This window comes from Salvia hispanica, chromosome 5, assembly GCF_029641045.1.
Source record: "Salvia hispanica isolate PSC_SH4W2 chromosome 5, Shi_PSC_v1, whole genome shotgun sequence".
NCBI classification, from domain to species: domain Eukaryota; kingdom Viridiplantae; phylum Streptophyta; class Magnoliopsida; order Lamiales; family Lamiaceae; genus Salvia; species Salvia hispanica.
In genome coordinates this window covers 1688767-1705142 of record NC_142696.1, presented here as the reverse complement: position 1 = coordinate 1705142, position 16376 = coordinate 1688767, and the positions used below count along the sequence as shown (strand labels likewise).

Sequence of the window (16376 nt, the reverse complement as noted above, 5' to 3'; positions counted from 1 at the left end):
AGGGCAATCTGATTTGTTATTTCATTTCTTGTGATTATTTGTAGCAGAGGCAGAATTTGTGAGTTATACTTTGTGCTCTGATTCTACTTTGTGCTCTGATTTGTGCTCTTGCAATAAAAAGTAGGGCGATCAGAATTTGATGTCAGATTCTTGGAAAATAATTCTACTTTGTGCTTTGATTTTGTCAGATCTGTATTTTGAAATTTTTCGTGGTTATCATTTGTGTGTGTAGGATGTCCACATCGTCGTGTAATATGAGCCATGGGAGTTGGCCAAGGCCAGAAGTCGTGGTTTGTAATCATGGAATTGAAGCTCAAGTTGTAACATCGAAGACGGATGCAAATCCTGGACGACGTTTCTATCGGCGCTATATTTGGAAGGAGGACGACTGCAAATTCTTCCGCTGGATTGATCCAACTTTGTCACCTTCTCAAGAGAACTATATGCAAAAATTGAAAGTGGAGAAGGACAGCATGCAAAAAGCATTGCAAGAGAGAGTTGCTATTAATGATATGCTAACAGAGAAAGTCCGTTCCAAAGAGGTCGAATTGGAATCACTCCAAATAGTGGTTGAAAATTTGCGTCGACAGAACCGGAACTTGAAGTATGCCATTTTGTGTTTATGTGTTGTGGTGTGGCTTCTAATCTAGACTATAATAGTGTTAACTTAATAGGCTAATGTATCCCCAACTTTATCTTCGTTGTAGACTTTACGAAATTTTCAATGCAGATGCAGTGTAACTTAATTCATTTATCATTCTTGTTCATGTGTTCTTTATTAATTCACTGCTCAACAGATTAGATTTATCTTTATCTAAAATGTATCATTAATGGTGTTGTAACTATTTTTGGTGCTTCAGAAAGTAAATTGTGGGGCAGAGTCTTGAGTGGGAAAAGTTTTACTCTTTCATAGTTGATCCTATGCCTGTTACAAGCTATATGATACATTTGATTATTCCCATCAGTTCCTACTGCAGATAACAAAATGCCACCTAGGTAAGTCTTCAAGAAAGCCCCATCTAGTCCAATCACCCTCCTACACCCCTCCTTGAAACCTCTTCGCAACCCACTAAATCCAATGTACATTGCCTTGAACACAGCACCTACTTCCACATGTAGTTCAAACCTACCTTCTTTGTCAGCTCTACTCAACTCAAGTACGTAGCTCCTCAACTTGGCATAATGATCTTCCACAGATCCTTTCAACAGATCAATTGCTTTTCGTCTTGAATGGTATAGCTTCCACCTTGTAGCCTCAACAGCATACCTCTGCATCAAATCCCTACCTAGGTCTTTACAACTCATATTTGGTTTCAGCTTAAAGACATGAAAGTATTTTCTAGCAATCCAATTTGATGTAGCAATTTTATTCCTCATAGCCCTAGGACAAGTGTGAACCCCTTCTTGATGTTTTATTAAAAATATACCAGTTTTGCCCACTTTACTCCCATATATCATCCATTCACAAGGACTCTGACAACCTGCTTGAAGTTCCTCCTTACTTGCTCTTTTAAAATGAATTTGTCATCCATTCAGCACTGCGCTATCTGTCAATGCGTCTCTAGCCTGGTGTCCATCAATAAATCCCGCACTGAATGTAAGAAGCTTATGATCACATTTTGGATCATACATCACTTTGGCATGTCGCTGTCTAGTTCGTCTCCCTTCATCTTCAAAGTCAGTGGAGTCAGAATAAATATCATCTTCTTCAGAATTATCATACTCAGACACATACTCACTCCTCTGTCCTCCATTGAGTATACCATGGAACATCTCATCATTTATTACAAATGGCTTCTTTCTCTCTTTCATCTTCCTTCTGCATTCCTCATATTCTTCATCCTCAGAGACTAGTTCAACGGCTTCCATTTCATCATCTGTCTCCTCATCATCACTTGATGGTACAAAATTGTCATCATCAGTCTCCTCATAATCTTCCCCAAAAACCTCGTTAGCTGATCTAGCTCCCTCAGTACACTTAACTACCCTCTGACTAGCTCGCCTCTTAGTAGACTTCTCTACCCTCTCACTACCTTGCTTCTTTGTAGACTTAGCCACCCTCTCAATGCCACTTCTATCAGAAGATATAGCGGAATTCTTACTAATACTTTCAACAACACTCTTCTCCATTGATTCAATCACATTTTTCTCCACATTTTTTTCAATCACACTCTTCCCCGTGCTCACACCCTTCTCTCCCACATGTTCCCTACCCATGTTTTCAGTAGAATTTCTCCCATCAACTACATATATTGTACACATTCTGTTAAAACTATGTCTTAAAGTAGCAGATAACATCTGCATCACCTCCGTACCACTTTTTATATCCACATGATTTGCTGACATAGGATTCACATAGGTGACTCTACCCCATGTGTCAATTCCTATTTTATTCAATTCTTCCTCTAAGTCAAAATACCCAAATCTATCTGGGTCTAGATCATTTGCTTGTGCTATTCCACCACCAATATATTTCTGAAACTTTCCATTTGGAATGGAATGTCCTCCATGATGAATATATAGGCCAAAAACGTCGTCCCTGCACAAGTTCAAATTCCAAATTTCAACTTTTAGTTGACATTTTCAGTAAAAGTCATCTACTTCAAATTTTATTTACTAAAGTAGCAATACTACGGATTCTCGAACAAACTAAGCAAACTAGGCATAACAACATACCAACATACCAAAAACAAACTAGGCACATTCACGGAGAAATAGTACTTGAGCAGCGGAGTTTATGGATTCTCAAACTACTACTTGAACGGCCAAAATCATTGAGCACTACTACTTAGAAGCTGAATTCTCAAACTCTCACTACTACTTTAAGGATTGGGACAATAAATTAATGAAACCAAAATTCATCCTACACAAAATCAACCAAAAATTGAGCAGCGGAGTTTATGGATTGCAGAACTTACGCAGTCGCCGGCGCCATTGGATGTTGCGGCTGCCGTCGCCGTCGCCGTCACGGTCGTTGTCGGGGAAGAGACGCGTCGCCGCGCTGTGCAGAAGAGTCGCGTCGCCGCGTTGTCTAGGAGTAGGGCAAACCGTTTAATTCTATGTTAGGGTTTAATCTAATTTGGGAAATTTAAAATATAAAATTTAGATTTTTAAATTCATATTTTTAAATTCAGAATTTTACAATATAAAATTTAAATCCATGTCATTACACACGTCAGCGTCCACAACATCTTCCACGTCACACACTTATACACGTCAGCACTCTACTTAGCCGGAATACCCGACTCGGGAAATTTGCACACCGGAGCAAAGTTTGCGATTTTTCGTGCAACTTTTAAAGTTCACGGGAAATACCAGCCTTTAGTGAAAGTTGACGATTTTAGAGGCAGTTTACCCTTAAATTTATGACAAATTACGGAAATAAATTTACGAGACATATACGAGAAAATTCATTAATTTCATTTAAATAAAAAAAGGTACATTGATTTAAAAAAATACATAATAAAAAAAAAACGGGCGTCCACACACGAGCCCCGCCTCTCTCTACTCCTCGTCGCCGTCGCCGTCGATCTCTCGATGTTGTTGTTGTTGTCCATCTCTCGATGTTGCTCTTGTACAGAAATTTAGATAGAGAGAAAACTCGTTAAAACAAGTGGTGCAAATGAAAATGACGTGAAAATCGTGAATATATAGTGTTTCAAAAATTAAAAAAGATAAAAATAAAAAAATTGCGCTGGCCAATCGCTCACCGATCGCTAGCCTGCAATGGAGGCCAGCGCATCGGCGAGCGAATCGGCCAGCGCCTGGAAATCGGCGTGCGCTCGCCTAATTTCTCGTCGGTTGCAGTAGTTCGGTTAGCCGACCGGCTAACGCCGCGAATCGGCTAGCCAGTGGGCTCGCCGCTATTGGAGATGCTCTTAGGATCACGCATTACTTTGTAACCAAACTTCCCATTGACTAATCCTATCCCTATATCACGTTGTTATGCTGGATCCATTCTATATTAAAAAATCACATACATTATGAGAATTATAGACTTAGATTATGAATGTTGATATCATCTGATCTAAAGCAGTACATAAAAATTTAAATAATCATACTGACTAATAAAAATATGGATTTTGGGATCTTTACATCTTGATATTAGTGTAGTAAGTATAGCCAATTACAAAATAAAATATTGTTGATCAAATACATGAAAATTTAAATAAAAAAGAAAGGAGGTTTCTTAGAAGTAATTAAACATAAATGTCATTAATAAGCTGGATGAAATAAATTTCTTAAAAAAGGCTGGCTAGCAATGAAATCTGACATCAAGATTTGATAAAGCTTAAACATTCATTGCACTAAAAAATCAGATCTAAACAACAGTGGTGCGAATAGTTGATGAGAATCGATGAACAGAGATCAAACCTTGCACGAAATCAACGGCGGCTCCGTTTCACAGTCTACGGTCTCTGAATCTGTACCCCAAATAACACACTTCCTATAGGAACTTTTTTAAATACTAAAATTTTCAAAAACAGACCATACCAAAGTACGTAAGAGTGTCCACACTATTGGACCACCCAATTTTAATTTTAATTTTAATTTTTCCACAATCACATTTTTTATTCATGCCCATAAAAAATTTGTCCACAATAATAGACAAGTACAAGCTACAAATCACATTATTTTATCAATTGATTGTATATTTTAATTCAATTAGAATTAAAATTATTAGACTACAAATAATTAGAAAAAAACTGTTGGTTTAATAAATAAAAATTGAAAACTAAATCTTCGTTGTATTACATGAAAGAAAAATTATACAACTAGTGCCCAGAGCTCTTCAACCAAATCGGCCTTAATTAAGAAGATGATAAACACTCTCTGCAATTCAGAATCGAAATAGAAAACCAATTAAACAAACATATTAACATACAGACGAATACACGATGCTATATATGATGAAGGTTGTGACGCCAGTTGTTCTCACATTTAAATAGAAACTTTCTTAATTAAAATTTTGATTATAAGAAATCTAATTTTGGATTAAATTCGATTTTACTTATTTTACATAATTCAATTAATGATTGAATAAATCTAATTCAATCATATATTCTGCAAATCTCATAAAATAAATGAAAATCTTATATGCCAACTAAAGACCAAATATGAACAGCAAACATTAACCAACAAATGACCAACTAAAGGTTCTATGAGAAAAACTTCCATAGTCAAGGAATACCAAGTTGGCAATCCTATTTGGTATGTCCAATCAATAAAATTGTGACAAATGGAAATGTATATCTCCCTAATTCCAACTAGATATATAAACTATGAAAACAATATAAATATAACCACGCACACTTAAATTATATGGAAAGTTTATGTACATTCCATGTATAATAAAACAATATATTTAATATTCGTATATTTTGATTTGTATCATCTTTTACAATTATTGTCTATCATCTACTGAAAGCAAGAGATTGGATGGGGACAATCGAACTTGCCATTATCCTTGTTGTAGAACTCACCCCAACGTTGACAATTGCCCCCGAGGGTGAATATCCTGTCATCCTGATCCTCCAACGGGATGTCAGGATATTCCATGCGAGGCAAGTTCGTACCCTCAAACTCGCCTTTCTTTGGGTCGTAGATCTCAGCCCAACCTTCTCGTTCATTAGTGCCTCCGCAGATGAATATCCTGCCATCATGCAACGGGACAAGAATGGGGAGGCATCGCTTTACCTTCATAGTAGCGGGGCAAAGAGTCCAAGACTCGCTAAAAGAACCATCAGGCCGTGACAGTGCAGACCACAATCCGTTTGTTGGTTCAAGATATTCCGCCATGCCTCCAACCATGAACAAGGCATCACCCACACAGAAAAATCCAACACGAATCAGAAAGGCTTCCGGATTTCTTTTAAACCCTGATAATACAAGATCTCGATTATTACAATCTTTCGGACCCAACTCGTCGAAACTATGATAGTACGTATCATCATCGAAGTTAGTCCAAAGCATCCTGAAGCGTGAACCGCCCCGCGGAATGAAAACCAACACAAAATATTACTCATTCCAATACAAATGAATGAAAACAATTACTATGTATCTAGTAAATTCCATTTCACCAAGCCATCATAAATCAATTACCGATTCTTCTTGATTCTCTATCTTCATGAGAAGCTCCTAGAATCAAAACATGACAACATAAGTTAAATTGACTAAGAACATAACAAGAGTGTGTAATATGCTTAGGTAATTCGAGTTTACAGCTTTTCGAGCTTCAACTTTAATCCGCAAGAGATCGAGCTGCTGGTCCAGCTCGAGCAGCTCTTCATAGTCTATGTTGCTCAAGTCATCACCCTTGTACTTCTCAGCTAATACACTCATTTTCCTTAAATCTATTTCTTTTGTCATACAACAAGAATGTCGATTCTAATGATATAATTATCCAAATTCCAAACAAATAGTAATTCAAGTTATAATTGAGAAGATGATGAACACACCTCTCTGCAATTCAGAATCGAAATAGAAAACCAATTAAACAAACATACTAACATACAAATGAAAAAAATACGATGGTATGATGAAGGTTGTGACGCCAAATCTCACATTTAAATAGAAACTTTCTTAATTAAAATTTTGTTAACCCGAAATCTAATTTTGGATATACTACATTCTATTTTCCTTATTTTCCATAATTCAATTAATGATTGAATAAATCTAATTCAATCATATATTCTGCAAATATCGTAAAATAAATGAAAATCTTATATGCCAACTAAAGACCAAATATGAACAGCAAATATTAACCAACAAATGACCAACTAAAGGTTCGATTTATATGATGTATATTTCAATTACAATGATAAGCTCATTCAAGCCAAACTTTGACAAATAAAAACTTGAAACTATCATAGAGGAACTACATGAAAGTTTTAGGAACACAAAAAAAGAAAAGCCACCCCTGATCAGGGTTCGCCAACAATTGACACGACCGACCCCCACATCCAAGAACGCCAATAGGACTTGCCCCACTCAGTCATCACGCTTCGACTCCAATTCCAGAAGTATCTTTTTTCTTGGGCCCTGAAACATTGATGCAATGCAGAACATGAAATGAGCAGACATTTTCCAGTGACAACAAAATCTCAGCATGCAGAAGACTAGAAGCCTCAACATGTTTTTACCACAACTGATATCTTTCCAAGCATATGTAGTCAACATCAATTGAAAAGGGATTGATTACAAGACGTATATGATGGTGACGCTCAAGAGAGATTCTCACCATCCGTTTGCATTGAGTTTTTATACTTTCAAATGTCTATGGCTTCGAAACTCTTAATTTACAAAGTCAGGAGTAGCTTTTACTGTCGCTCTAGTTGTTGCAACTCCTATTTTCATGAATGGCGTCTAGACAGAACATGTAATCTCGTTTATATAGTTACGGCAGTAACATGAGAAAACACAATCAAAATGATATCTGGAATAGTACTTAACAAGCATGATGGGGTTTCGAGGGTGGAAACAACAAAGTGTAAAACAATAAGAAAAGCTTAATAGAAAGAAATAATCACCATTGGAATTCCCATAGCTTTAAGATCTTCATCACTCATGTGTACCAGAGCTGCCATATCAACCTGTAAAATCAAAGCACAATAACTAATTGAACATACCGAAATCGGAACTGAGAATTACAAAGAAACTAAAATTAAGTAGCCATACTTCTTCAGCCTGAAATGTAATCGCATATTTATCGAGACCCAGCGACTGCAAGAAATTTTCCACAGAATCGACCTGCATATAAAAAAATAATCTTATTTCTCCTCACACTGACGGATAACACTCATATCAAGTTATTAGGAGACAAGATACTCTCACGACCTAAGACAGTCAAAGGGATAAGATGGTAACATTTTACCTTCTGCTGAACCTTTTTCTTTGATACAGATGTAGAAACCCTTGCTTCTTGTCGCGCAGGGGCTTGAGCTATGACACTCTTCCTAGTTGGTTTACTAGCTTCGGTTACAGGCTTTGGCCGGACTGCTGGAGGCTTGTACTCAACAGGACGAGAGTAGAGCGCACCAGATAGCTTCTCACGTAGATCCCTTCCACCTCCAGGTCCCCGCACAAATTGTGACGATTGCTCGATACTCTTTCTTTGGAGCTTCAGGCGAAGATCTCTGGCACCAACCTTTCGACCTTTAGAGGCCATAGGTTGATAAAAGCAAACGCCATATCAGCTAAGTCACAACAAGCAAAGCAACACAAACACTACAAATATATAATGAGTCTCAAATTAGAAAATGAATCCTCACCCGAGATTTGGGGTCCATCTCCCTCATAAAGATCATGTTCCCATTTGTCATCGTCTTCTCTTTGTCTGCATGAAATAATTGAATTCGCTAAATAAGGGGGGCTTCATTTTCTCCAGGGAAGGAAAAACAGTGATCTGCTAGACACTTCTTCCACAAGAAAAACTGCCCTGCTTCATTCCAATCAAACAGACATTTCACACTTAAATCTCACATCATATTACGATGGGCTCTCTACATGCTCGGTATCCTCAAATCGACTCTCGAAATGACCGTCCTCTACAAGAAAGTCACTATTCTATCCAAAACCACCCAACCACACCTCTTAATTCACCAAGTTAACAAGGTAGTTTGGCATCTGAACTTATAAAAACCTACAAGCAACATAAATTTCACACACAAACCTATCAAATTCTCCTAAATTAGTACTAGCACACAATTTTTTCCCAATATCTAAAGCCATTCATAGCAGAAAATCATAAAGTTTGAATTGAACCAGAAACAAATTAACTAACAACTGCAACTCACGAGACTTAAATCAGCTCTCCGAAAAACTCGAAAATTGCACCGGGATACTTGAAGGAACGCTAATAAAACCTAATTCGGACGCAGTAACAGGGAGAGTATGTGGAAGTTAACCTCTTGCCGGAGATAGGTCTGCGGCGGCCGAGACCGGCGGTGGAATTTCCTTCGAGGCGATCCTTGACCGACCTATTAGATTGAGACTCGATTTGATCAGCGTACATTGTGTACTAAAAATCGCCAAAATTCGCTCCTCAAAAACCCTAATCCAAAATCCCAAATCGGCTAATTCAGAAGTGAGAAGGTGAAAAAATTGTTGCAGAGAGAGAAGGATCGAAATGCAAATTTTAGGGAAAATGCAGAAAACCTACGCGAGCCCTTTGGGGGTTTTCTTTTTGAATTAGGAATTTAACAAATCAATAATTCAAATATACTATACTCCTATTTATTTATGATTTATGAATAAAATGATTACATGATATTATTAAGAGTAAAAGCTAAAACTGATCCTAAACATATGATTATTTTACGATTTTTATCTTAAATTTTATCTTTTCAATTTTTTGGTCCTGAACATGTGGAAATTTTATCTTTTTGGTCATCCGTCAATAATTCCGTTAATATTTAACAGTCGACGGATTTAATTATAATTTTGACCAAATTAAGTATGTTAATTCTAATTTTTAAGTTCATAATTATTTTCCTAATTACACCAGCTAATATTTATTAAAATAATTAGGAAAATATTTATTGACTTAAAAATTAGAAATAACATATTTAATTTGGTCAAAATTATAATTAAATCCGTTGACTGTTAAATATTAATGGAACTATTGACAGACGACCAAAAAGATAAAATTTTCATATGTTCAGGACCAAAAAATCCAAAAGATAAAGTTTAGGACCAAAATCATAAAATGATCATATGTTCAGAACCAGTTTTGGCCTTTACTCTAGTATTAAATGAGATGTAGCAGGAGTAATAGTACTTCCTCCGTCCCCGATTAAGTGTCACTCTTTTCCATTTCTGTCTGTCCCCAATTAAGAGTCACACTTCATTTTTACCATAAAAAAATGAGTCTCACATTCCACTAACTTTTTCAACCAACTTTTCTTTACATTTCTTAAAACTCGTGCCCGGTCAAAGTGTAACTCTTAATCGGGGACGGAGTGAGTATTTATTAAAAACTTGAATTTATGAAATATTAATATGAATATATGTATATTTAAGAATAAAAGGATTACATGATACTAAAATAAACTCTAAAATGAGATGTAACAACAGTAATATTTGTTAAAAACTTGAATATAAAATTTTAATATTAATATATGTCTATTTTGTTAGTGGAGTATTTTATGTGTAATATGATTGCATGGAATAAGACGGAGTGGTGTAGGAGATCCGCTCCTGGGAATAAGGATCTTAGATCATTCATCCCGAGTGGCTAGTTTCATCGGCAGAGGGCCCGATCACATCGCTTCTTCCCTCATGTGGAAGTCTCTCATCGCCCGCGGCTTGCACACCGGTGCCACCACCTCCACAGCTCTCCTCGTCGATGGCAAGCTCTCCAAGATTGGCTCCAAAGGATGCCTCGAACTCTCCATCTGATTCCTGGTAGATTAAGTTATGTGGAATTTCCTTCTTTTTTTTCTTGAGTAGGATCACACCAAGTAGAAGATGCTGCAAATGTTAGAGATAGTACAAGGCAACAACAGCAAGACCATTGCAGGTAATCTCAACCAAATGTGGCTTGTGTTTCAGTCTCGTATTTTTTTTCGTTTCTTACATGGTAGGTCTGCAAGAATCTTTTGGGTTGTCTCCCAAGAGAAAGTGGTGGTTAGAAGACGAAGGTCGTTTGAAAAGAACAAGATTTAGGCCGGTTTTTTGTTCAGAATTATCATCGGAGAGAGAGAGAGAGAGTTCTAAAACTAAGATAGCAGAACCTGAAAGAGAGAGTGTTATGCAACTATCAGCTTCTGATATAGTATGAAACTTATAAGTAGAACCTGAAAGTGGTTCTGTTGTAAACTGATGTGTGTGTGTGTGTGTGTGAGAGAGAGAGAGAGAGAGTTATGAAACTAATAGATTTTTATACATGATTTTTATATATGACAAGAAATATGTGGTAATGGAATATGAGTAAAATCACAAGGATACAAAAACTGATCACTAACTGTATAAGATAAATGTATGAGGTTCATACCTAGCTAATTCCTCTTCTTCAGGATACATAATCATACATGGGAGGTTGCTTGCTGCGGCTGTCATTGAAAGTAGAACTGCCAAGCAGCAGCTACACCGGCTACCAACACGACTTTTGCTATTAGCTTATACTTCGAGGAGGACCTCCCAGAGTCTGATAGTTCCGGAGGTTCCTGTGGCTTTCCTCGCAACTTAGCAGTGAGTTTGGATATCATCAGCATCAAAGGGCCTGCCTTCCTGGCACCTGCAAGGAAAATATAACTTAAGCACGTCGGAATAGAATAGCAACATATGAATAGAACAATATGTAAGAATCAGCAGCACAAGTTTTCTGTTTTAGTGTAAAAAGGAAGCTGTATTTGCTAATTAATCATTTTATATGAGCCTAACTGAACTGCATTTTTTATCAGGATAACTTTTCACTGTTATTTAATTCTACTAGCAGTTTAATTTTTTGTAGTGATTTGTCAAAAATCTGTCAATAAATGATCTTTTCTGCCTCTTGGTAACTAATTACTGAATAGATCCATAAGGAGAGTGTGAGGTTACCTTTTCCGCTTAGAAGCTTTTCATCCTCACTAACGCGCCTTCTTAGTGCATTCAGAAGGGATCCAAAGTATAAAGCGAAAACCGTGCATGTGATTGTTATCACATTGTAAGGCATGCTAAAATCTGGAGTTGTCAAAGGCACAAGGAGTACTTCTGTGTATGAGATAACAGGAACTTCTTCCTAAGAGGAGGAGCGATGAATTACGTAGTGAATCGAAATAAGAAAAACACAGCTGAGTGCATCAAAGAGTTTGCATCAGTACCTGTAACTTGGACAATATAGGTTCTTGTTTTAAGGAATTTTCATGCAAACTCATGTTTGCTACGAAATCAGCAAAGTGAATCACTGCTGATGGAATGTCGAAACCTTGATTTGCATCTGGAGGATATTCATCAATATGAAGAAACCCCTACGGGAAGAGCAACAAGAATTAAACACTTGGAAAACGGTGCTGAATAGAGTATCACCAAAAGGAGAGCTAAATTATAACCCAAATTAAAAAAAAAAAATGACAGTGGAAACATGATTGCATTAGCAAATAAGAGCAGCAAATAGAGGACACTGCTCCATCTTTCATTTATTTAACAAATTAGCTCTCAAAAGGCAATCTTTACACAAAATGATACAAAATGGTTGCTCCAAATTGAGTAGTGTCTTATATCCAAAGAAGATATTGACTTAACATACCTTATCAAACTCCAAAGTCAATGCCGCTGTATGAACACTGCAGGGTAACCTCAAGATCAGTTCCATCACTCCAGTGGACACCTTGTCTTCAGAAGGCGAAACAAGTATTTTCTCTATGTTTTCCATAGAAGATTGAGGTTTTCCATCTAAAAACAATTTCAACGTATGATAGTAGACCTTGACATACCAAGGTACCATTTGGAAAATGCCCACTCTGAGCCAACATTCATTCTCATCATAACCACCAGTTCCTTCTACATTGTTGGTGCTCCTAGTAGATTTCATTGAGATAGCGATAGCTCCCCTTTCGTTCCCACTCCCTAATAAAAACCGGCTAGCCTGTAAAGGTGCCTGTGGGCTTGACCAGGCCACAGGCGTCTTCCAGTTCAATCTCAAATCAAATGGCTTGAATTCATTGGAATCCTCGACTGAAAACTCATAAAGGATAGAGCCTGCTTTCTGAAAGTTCCCGGATTCTCTAATAACCCTTTTTGGAAGTAGTGATAATTCAAATAGAGGATTATCTTGGAATCCCTCACCAACAGAAATAGCATTCTCCGAAGCTTCACTAACTTCCCTTAATTTATCCCCCGCAGACACTAAATTCTGTTCAAATTGAACATACACATTACTAGAACTAGACAGAGAGCATTTCCCACTAACTGACCTGCCAAATAACGAGCTCAAGGACCAGTTTGGTTGCAGCGCTTTTTCAGAAAAGGTCTCTGGTCGAAGAACAACCGTAAGGATTTGTTCAAGCACTATCCCTGTACTCGTCTCAGATGCATCAGATTCATCTGATTTCAAATGCAACCTCTGGGAATGGTAATACCCCCGGTATATTGAAGGGCGGTCCATCAACGAAGAAAGGCCAGCTTTGTCTCTACACGGAAGCAACTTCAACCACGGTGTGAGATTCTCTGTGCAAACAGCTTCACGAGGCAATGTGCCATATCGTAATTTGCCTGAAGCCGACCCAAAGCTCCAGTGAGGTGCAGAGTAGCTAGTCGAACGCTCCAAGAAATTGATTGACGCGCAGAAGAGCCCTGAAAGAGCGTGCGTCAGATTCTTCCAGGAATCATCAACTTGATCATGAGGAACATCAAACTCAGCCCATAGTTCTACTCCAGGTGGCTTTGCATTGCTGCTCGAAATCGGGTCAAATCCCCCCCATCTTTCGTAATTCCAACGCCCTTGCGTGAAGGACAGCTCCATCTCTCGAACTTGGAATTTATGAACCTATTAAAAAAAACTTCAAAATTCAGCACTTCTACACTCAGGCTTATTAATAAACTGCCCAGAATTCCCCAATTCAGAGCATTTGTGTTCTAATTAAGCGTCTGATTCAGTCCATCTATCTCTACGTCTCAGCATTAATCAAGCCAAATCATCCAAAACATGAACACGCACAAAACAAACTCAATTTCGGGAACCAGCAACATGCATCCATGATAAACAAATCAACAGCACAAGCAAACGTACAAACATTGAATCTAAAGCTGAATTCGAAAAATTAGCTTTAATATAACACGTTTACCAGCTGGTAAATAGATTTGGGGAAGATGCGGTGGTGGCGCCCATATCTTTGAGACGGCGGCGCACTGCTTCGGAAGTGGAAATGAGCCAAAACTTTTCGATCGGGCAGAGGCCTCAGCAGCAACGCCTCCGTGAACTCCTCATTCAGCTCTTCTACTCTTACCGATGCAGTGGCCGAAAACAGTGCGAGAAACAGCAACAGGAAGGATTTCAAGCGGCTCATTCGATCAGCGTCTCATCAAACTGTTAGCACATAATAATAATCAATAAATTGTTGATTTTATTGAGGATGGTATTGTGATTGAACATTCCGCCATGGGAGCTTTGATCAGAAGAGCTCTGTGAAGTCTGTGAAATTCAATTTTAACCCGATTTCAAATTGGGGGATCCGGATCTTTTGACCCGGTTTGTTATTGGGCTGGGTTGTTGGATTTTTTTGGATTTCAAAGCTAGCATTAAATGGGGCCAAATCATGGGCTTGCGTCACTTTTAAATACTTTAAGGAGGGAACATCATTTTTGGTCCACGAACTTTGTCATAGTATCATTTTAGGTCCGTGAACTTTAAAAATATCATTTGAGGTCTATCAACTATGGAGTAATATCATTTGAAGTACTTTTTTACTATTTCCAAGTTTTTTTAGACGAAAATACCCTCAATATTTTTAAGGGTATATATTTTTAATAAACTTATGATATACTCATATTTTTTATAAATATATTTACTATATATTTTTGATGAATTTTCTAAATATAATTTGACCTTCAATATTATCACTTAATTTTGTGACATGCAAGAAATAATCCTTATTCAATTTTTTTATTATTAAAGAAGTTCTATATTCAATTTTAAAATTCTTTAATATAAATAATTGAAGAAGCAATTTAACTTGCATGTCACAAAATTAAGTGATAATATTGAAGGTCAATTTATATTTAGAAAAATCGTCGAAAATATATTGTAAAAATATTTATAAAAAATATGAGTATATGATGAGTTTATTAAAAATATATACCCTTTAAGGTATTGAGGATATTTTCGTCCAGAAAAACTTAGAAATAGTAAAAGAGTACTTCAAATGATATTATCCCATAGTTGATGGACCTCAAATGATATTTTCAAAGTTCACGGACCTAAAATGATACTTTGGCAAAGTTCGTGGACCAAAAAAGAAGTTCTCTCTACTTTAAATTATTGTTTTAACTATAGTATATAACTATATATATTAAAAAAAATGAAATGTTACATGCTTATCAACAATTAGAAATTAAGAGCGTCTCCAATGGCTAACGTCGCGGTAGGACGTCGCCGACGTCCGACGGGACGTCCGCCGTAGTGAACGGGAAGGGCGCACACGCCCGTCCCATGTCCTCGCCCCTCAGCCCCACGTCCGACCGGACGTCCGCCACTGTGGCGAAGGTCGGACGTCCGTGTTTTTAATTTTTTTTTTTTAAACTCTATAAATATGGCTCTATGTATACGGCTCGTTAAATTTCGTAAATTTGAAACGTATAAATTGAATAATTGTGATTTTATTTTATTGCAGGAAGTCCTAGTGGAAGTCCTACATTGTGCAGTGGGATGGGAAGTCCTAGTGGGAAGTCCTAGTGACGTGATAAGAGGTTTTTGTGGAAAGTCCTAGTGGGAAGGGTGCTACCGGAGATGCTCTAAGGATAATGTTGGAAAATACGTAAAGTAGGTGGATATATATGTATTGCAGGTAAACTGCCTTGGCAGATTCCAATTTTATTTTATTTGTCTTTTTTTTTTGTCGTGGAGTATAAATAAAAATTCTAGTTCATAGTGATTAATTTTTCAATGATGTAGAAAATTGGTAGTACCTACTGGAAACAATTAGCAAACGAACCCAAAAAACAATATTTTAAGTAAATATGGTGATGCATCTCGTTTTAATGGGGGAAGTAGTTATAGATGAAGAAATGTGTGATAAATTTATTCATATTTTTAGGCACTATTTTTCCCTCTATTTTTCGTATTTTCGGCAGGGTCATTTTCACTATCTATTTCTGCATCCAATAATGTACACTTGCATTTATTGTCACAACAAGATTTGCAATTATTGTCTATAATCCAATGTGTTTGGATACTCAGTTATAGTGTATACATTAAATACTCTTGTTAGTTGGAAAAAAAATGCCTAAATGGATTTTCATCAAGTCAAAAAGGAGAGAAATTGATAAAGACATAAACATTGCATCATTGAGGTGGGTAAGAGCACTCCCAATGGAGGTGGCGAATTCTCGGCGATAAATCGCCGATTATCGCCGAATTATCGCCGGCCATTGTGGCGAAGTCGGCGATAATTCGGCGATAATGTTACCGTTGCTTCGCCGAGTGGCGATTTATCGCCGGATTATCGCCGAGCGATCGCCGGCCACTGTGGGCGACGCTCGGCGATAATCGGCGATTTTTAAAATTTTTTTTTTTTTTTTTGGCCGAACGGCTATTTTATCCCACCCCTATAAATATTTCATCCTCTTCCTCCATTCATCACCCACAAACTTCATTCACACAAATTTTCAATCTTTTTTCTCTCCATCTTTATTAAATGAGTTCTGATTCATCGTCTCGTGCTCAGTCCGACGAGGAA

General features: G+C 37.2%; 2 protein-coding genes across 2 annotated transcripts; both read right to left on the bottom strand.

Moving 5' to 3' along the window:
- Positions 1-6760: 6760 nt before the first annotated feature.
- On the bottom strand, positions 6761-9192 carry LOC125186928 (uncharacterized). Its single transcript, XM_048083416.2, has 6 exons — positions 8907-9192; positions 8271-8335; positions 7874-8154; positions 7678-7749; positions 7530-7592; positions 6761-7041 (listed from the first exon to the last, which is right to left on the bottom strand). Exons 1-6 carry the CDS (start codon positions 9011-9013, stop codon positions 6991-6993), a joined length of 639 nt encoding a protein of 212 aa, XP_047939373.1. The 5' UTR covers positions 9014-9192; the 3' UTR covers positions 6761-6990.
- Positions 9193-10860: 1668 nt separating this feature from the next.
- Positions 10861-14111, bottom strand: LOC125186601 (uncharacterized). Its single transcript, XM_048082997.2, has 5 exons — positions 13767-14111; positions 12230-13468; positions 11805-11951; positions 11542-11722; positions 10861-11236 (listed from the first exon to the last, which is right to left on the bottom strand). Exons 1-5 carry the CDS (start codon positions 13986-13988, stop codon positions 11055-11057), a joined length of 1971 nt encoding a protein of 656 aa, XP_047938954.1. The 5' UTR covers positions 13989-14111; the 3' UTR covers positions 10861-11054.
- Between the last annotated feature and the right edge of the window lie 2265 nt (positions 14112-16376).